At 47.2% G+C, this 6202-nt stretch overlaps 1 protein-coding gene across 13 annotated transcripts in view; it reads right to left on the reverse strand.

Moving 5' to 3' along the window:
- Positions 1 to 6202, reverse strand: part of LOC123275616 (liprin-alpha-1-like) — a 113044-nt gene that overhangs the window by 55084 nt on the left and 51758 nt on the right. For 9 of the 13 annotated variants that reach the window (XR_011501280.1, XM_070503759.1, XM_070503755.1 and 6 more), the window contains 6 exons: positions 4762 to 4863; positions 4256 to 4420; positions 3537 to 3611; positions 3099 to 3200; positions 2650 to 2874; positions 827 to 973 (listed from right to left, as the gene is read on the reverse strand). Coding sequence is in view for 12 of the 13 variants with exons in the window: in XM_070503759.1 (XP_070359860.1) it covers positions 827 to 973; positions 2650 to 2874; positions 3099 to 3200; positions 3537 to 3611; positions 4256 to 4420; positions 4762 to 4863 (816 nt within the window). In the remaining variant the exon portion in view is untranslated. The remainder of the gene's footprint in view (positions 1 to 826; positions 974 to 2649; positions 2875 to 3098; positions 3201 to 3536; positions 3612 to 4255; positions 4421 to 4761; positions 4864 to 6202) is intronic. The other 4 variants (XM_070503761.1, XM_070503760.1, XM_070503763.1 and 1 more) reach the window with 1 other exon arrangement.

Genomic DNA, 6202 nt, shown 5'->3' on the forward strand with positions numbered 1-6202 from the left:
AAATTTAGACAAGAACTTCTTAAAAAAAGAAAATTTTAAAAATCATCTGTAAGTTGAGGTTCCTGAGAGGCGGACATTTGCTCCTAAGCAGCTTTCTCCTCCTCCTGTGTGCACGTATCTCCGTAGACATACAGACAATATATTACGCTTGAAAACCTTTGGAAAACGCATCACACTGTCCACAGTATTTTGTGGTCTGCCCTTTAAAGTCATCCCTGTGGACAACTCCCAAGCTCTCAAACAGTATTCCACAATAAAATTGTTAATGGCTTCCTAGTATTTTATGTTTTATTTTTATTTTGGGTTTAATGATACAATTTATGATACACCAGATGAACTCACTTTATTTTCAAGAAGCTGAATTGGGGTTTCCTGGTTAACTCGATTCTCTGGGGCTACAGAGAAACAGGAGCAAGCGTGGCTCAGCAAACCGCAGGAGGGGCAGACTCTCCCTGCAGGCTGCATTTCTAAACGCGCCATGTATTACACTGACCCAGCTGTTAACAAGCAGCCACTGCCTTGCAGCTCTCTGCCACTCTGCTCCTTTGGTAAAAACGCTAACAAGCAACAGATTAACATTCACTTAAAACAAAACAAAACAGGAGAAAGAAGCAAGGAGTGCAGTTCCATAAAATGGTTAAATCAAATCCTAAGTAATTAAAACTGGCCAGTTGAAGTCATTCACCCTTTTGAACACAGTAGTCTAAGATTACAAAAACTTTACATTGGGCCTTGGTTTCCAACATGGAAGTCACAGGAAAAAGGCCTTTAACTGCCTTAGTAATTATTCAGTGAAAGCCAGACAGAGCTCTGTAAGATCCCCTACCTGGCGATGCACGGAGTCTTTGTGCGCGATTTCGTTTCCGAGTTTGTCGTTGAGGTCGTGCACAGAGGTGGCCTCCCGCTGCGCCGCGAGGTAGCGCTTCTCCAGAGCAGTGATTCTCTCTTCCATGTCTTCCTTTTGGGCCATGGCCTACATTAGGTGTTTCAGACGGAAAAAAGGTGAATGCTAAAGAGAGAAAAAACTGGACTAAACTCTAATTTTGAAATCAAATATAAAATTAGTGTCCTCAGAATTAAGTTGATAGAGATGCCAGTTTCCTTCAAGGTGAATGGCAATGTACCTATCTCAAATATCATAAATATTCATAAATATTCACCTACTATGTTTGGCCACTCAGTTTACGAAGCTTATCCTTTTCTACATAAGATTACCCAGAAAGATGGATAATAAAATAGCCCAATCTTGCAAGAATCCCAGGAGGTGAAGGTCTTGACAATGAAGACACGACCTCTGTGTGCCTCACAATGCAAGTGCGCTCCTGCAGGACGGGGCGAAGCCCCTCAAGGACACAATGCTGAGACACTAGTCTCATTTTCTTGGCTAGAAGTTGGATGAAACCTCATGCAATTACCACAAAATTAAAGCAATAACATTAACAAATGGGAACAGAAGTCAAAGTTCAATTTAATTGGATGCAACCTTCTGATGCCTCATTCAGCAGCAAAATTCTACTACACAGTATCGAACACTGAAACCAGGACCAGAACTTTCTGATAGCGCCATTCCTGTCCCCCAACCTAAAAGTCCATTTCAGGTCCCTCTTTGTTTACTAAGGAACTCATGTTAGCCACGTCTTAATATTCAAAGTGACGGGTCTTAAAGAAGTTCGAAATCCTCTGCATATTAAACTCCGCCACATAAATAATCTCCTCCTGCTGCCAAAGAACAATATAACTAAACAAGTTCTGTAATAAATGCAGTCTTTTTCTTTGTTTTGAATTCCTACAGAAAACTGCTCGCACCGAGTTGCTGAAGGGGCAGTGCGGCTGCTCCGCACCCACGTGAAAAGGTCTGAAGGGTCTTCCCGACAGGCTCTCTGAGATGGTCTCGCAGGGGTGCGCGCGCGTGTGTTCTGTTTGTTTACAAAGGACGGGCTGCAGTGACAGGAGGAAGCACCAGAGAAAGTATCCAGCCCTCATTTGCTCTTATAACGATGGTTAGACAGATTCTCGTAAATAATTCTACGTGCAGAAACATGTGCCGGAAACGAGTCTATTTCTGCATATTGTTCCAGCACGCTCCTCACGGCACAGTGTGAGCCAATTCGACTCTCGCTGTGGTACGACCTCTGACATTCAATACCGTCACCCATCCCTTCGCAGAGCAGAAGGTCAGAGCGCCGGAAGACTGCCAGGAACGCGCCCTTAACGGTCAGCAGATCACGCTCACATCACTTTCAGGGAACAAGCAGACAACCGATACCAACATTCCCCTTAAGCAAGAAGGAAACCTGAGCATAACGAAGAATAAATTCAGACAGCCTGGAAGCCGTGGACGTTGAGGGACCCACAGACCAGGGCACTACAGCCACACCGCAGCACGGCGGGGAGCCGCGGCCAGCAGGCTAACAGACCAGCTGGACCGGGGGTCCTCCAGCTCTGAAGACCTCAGGGAAAGGAGGCCTCACCACAGAGATGGGGAGGCGCCTACCACAGCCTCACAGTGCTGTTCTGTTTGGCCGTCACTTATACAGTAACCCAAAGGCTGGAGGGTGCTGGGAGTGTGAGGGACAAGATGAGCGAGGATCAAACCCAAACCGCCCAGCCCCGGGACTCCAGGGCAGCGCCGTCTCCACCACCACTCACTTCGCGGACGTCCCGCTGCAACTTGGTGTTCATTTCCTCAGATTTGATGAGAGCTTTCCTAGCGGTGTCCAGGTCTTCCTCCAGCTCCGTGACGTGACTGGAAAGGGCGGCCAGACGCTCCTTCATCTGGCTCTGCTCTCTCGACTGCTTATCTATGACTTCCTGGAGCTTGATGACTTTAGCAAGGTCCTCCTCGTGGCTTAAGGAACCATTGGAAGATCGCTGCTGGGGGAAAAAATCCTTAAATAGGCTTGTTTGGTGAGCTAGGAAGTAAAGGACTTCCAGGAGGAAGGTAAAACCAAAGCTGATTTACGAGACCTGCTGGACGGCACAGCGCTCACGACACTCAAGCTCGAAGCGGGGCTCGACAACAGTTGTCAAACAGTGCCGCACGCACACTGCGGGCAGATGGAACTAGGAGACGACAAAGAGAAAGCCCACGGACTTGCCTTTCCATTAGTGCTCCGTGTATTTTCTTGTTTGCGGTTTACGTCAAGCACCCCATCTTTGAGTGTTTTTTTCTGATTATTCTGTTCCTTAAGAATCATTAGCTAAAACCAAAAAAAATTGGATAAGAGCAAAGAAATAAGTAAAGATAGCAAACTTCTTTTGGAAAAACATAACTATAAACTGTAACCATAACACAAAAAGAAAACACATGGTGGTGTCACCCACCCTGAGGGGAACCATCTCTGGCCAACCGGGTACTTAAGAGACTTTTGCAACTTGGAAATAAAAGTCTAGTTTACGAGTCATTCAAATGACCCAGATTCAGAAAGATAAAGAACATGCGATATCCACCACTAAGGCATCATACTTTTTTCAAAATTAAGAAGTAAAAATTAACACCCCTCAATTCCAAGCACACAATGATTTAGCAAGCTTACCTCCTCGTGTGTGGCTCCTAATTCTTCTTCCAACAAACTACATCTTTCAAGTGCTACTCGTAACCGCTCTCTCACCTGAAAACAGCAGGGGTGGAGTGTATGGGTGCACACTTCTCCAAGCCTTCGCGTACAGTGACCCTATCACTAGCAGAATATAACACAGAACACCTGGAACGTCTCTCATTGATGTTACCGTCATGGAAACTTGCTATTAACAGCTTTAAATTTTAAGTTTGAGAAAAATCTTCTCCCTAAATAAATTACACTACCCAATTCTTAACAGCAAATCTATAAACAGGATATAATAAATTTTAAAACATTTATGTCAGGGGCTGGCCCCGTGGCCGAGTGGTTAAGTTCGCGCGCTCCGCTGCAGGCGGCCCAGTGTTTCGTCGGTTCGAATCCTGGGCGCGGACACGGCACTGCTCATCAGACCACGCTGAGGCAGCGTCCCACATGCCACAACTAGAAGGACCCACAACGAAGAATACACAACTGTGTACCGGGGGCTTTGGGGAGAAAAAGGAAAAAACAACAAACAAAAATCTAAAACATTTCTGCCAACTAATACTTTTTAACCATATAGAACTGTCTTCTTACAGAAGAACTTTGTTGACAAGAATTCCAGAAGCTACTAAGAGTAAACTGAAGCTGCACACGCACAACGCCCGCCGGGCGCACAGCGCGCAGCCCAAGGCTGGCCCCGGGGCCGCCGGTACCTTCTCATCCAGAGCTTTGTGGTGCTCGAACAACAATTTCAGCGCCTTCAGCACTTCCACCTCACTGGACACGCCGGCGGGGGACTGCGCCTGCCTCTTCACCACCGTCATCCTCAGGGACTGCTCGTGCCTGGAGACGAGGTACTCCAAGTGCTCCAACAGCAGCTGGGAGAAAAGGCCAACACAGACGCAAGTTTAAACAACACCTTCAATTGCACATTGGGATTCGGGGCAAATCAATCCTTTCCATCTCATGCTGAACCAGTGTGAATGACTTCAATCCAGTAGAAAGTTAGAGAAATTCCTCCTCAAATGGATCAAAATACTAATTCTTAACTATGAATTTCAAGAAAAGCATGAGAACGCTGAACTAATCGATCACAGTTAAGTCGTGGGAAAATGTCGAAAATGTGTTTGAAACCAGGTAGAGTGGACGTCTTTCGCGTTTAAAGCCAGCCAGAGCGACTGATAGTGGCCCAGAGGCTCAAGTTCCGGCACCTACTGACCCTGGTGTTGTTTCTCTCTGCCTTCAGTTCGGCAATTTCTTCCTCCCTTTCAAGGAGCTGTTCCCTGCACGTACTGAGGTCTTTACTGAGTGCTGCAAACTCCTAGAAAATAAGGGGGGAAAAGAGATCTTTTAAGGAAAGACTCCCAGCAAGCCACCCCAGTCCTCACATAGGCAACCCCAGCCGGAGGCTCTAAGGGACCTCCGTGGGGGGTCGAGCCACCAGCCCAAGACCGCACAGACGCCGTAACTCAGACGCCACCCTCCCTCCACCCCTGCACCTGGGCACACGCACAGCGGAGGAAGAAGGGACTCCAAGCCCACCTCCTCAGACCCAGAGAAGCCCTCGACACGTTCCTGAGCAGGAATCCTGACACCAAGTGGACACAGACATCTTTAAAAGACTCGCACCCCGGTGACCTGGAGCCACCGGAGGGTAAAGAGGCCCCGAAGGCCGCCGCCCTGCGCCCAGCCTCCTGCTCTACACGGATTCTCCCCTGGGGAAGAGCATCCCCAGGAAAAGGCTGATGGCACTCCAACGCTAACGGATTGGCCAAGTAATTACTCAAAGCCAACTATCTAATGTGGACTTTTCACAAATGCCGGTAAGCCTTTGGTAGGAAGGGGAAGTTTAAGAAGACTTATTTCTGGGGCCGGCCCCGTGGCCAAGCGGTTAAGTTCGCGCACTCCGCTGTGGCGGCCCAGGGTTTCACTGGTTCGGATCCTGGGCGCGGACATGGTACCGCTCATCAGGCCATGCTGAGGCGGCGTCCCACGTGCCACCACTACAAGGACCTGCAACTAAGATATACAACTATGTACGGGGTCGGGGGGGATTTGGGGAGATAAAGCAGAAAGAAAAAAAAAAAGAAGACATTTCGTTAGCTAAGTGGAAAAAGTTCCTTGACGACATCACTGAGAGGAGAGGTGCCAGGTGCTCCCCTTGTCAACCGTGGGTCACTTCTAACTGCAACACTGAGCACCCTCACACAAACACGATGTCATTAAGCTGGGGAGAAAGGAAAGGATTCACATTCTCCTGTCAGTTTTTCAATGGAGCAAAACTCCTCTGAAATAATTAAAATTATCTGCCAACTGCCAACGTTTCTCAACATTTTAAGAGTTTTCTCTTTACTGGACAAAGGAACGGATAGAGGTTCACCTAACAAATAATCGAGCTGCCAGTCAAAATACGAAAAGAGGCTGATTGAGGTAATTCTAGAAAATCAATTGACAAACAGGTGGCGTAAAGCTCATTCCTAAATTAATCATTTGCAACTCAAAGTCAGCATTACCATCTGTGGTCAATTAGAATTTGACTTTATAAGGCTAGCCCACAAAAGCCTATTTGAGCCATGATGCAGAACTGAAATACTTACCCCTGGGGGATGAAAGGAACCAAGCCACATTGTTACATTCAACAATGGAAAAGAGTAAAGTGA

The sequence above is a fragment of the Equus asinus genome, unplaced genomic scaffold (assembly GCF_041296235.1).
Source record: "Equus asinus isolate D_3611 breed Donkey unplaced genomic scaffold, EquAss-T2T_v2 contig_800, whole genome shotgun sequence".
NCBI classification, from domain to species: Eukaryota; Metazoa; Chordata; class Mammalia; order Perissodactyla; family Equidae; genus Equus; species Equus asinus.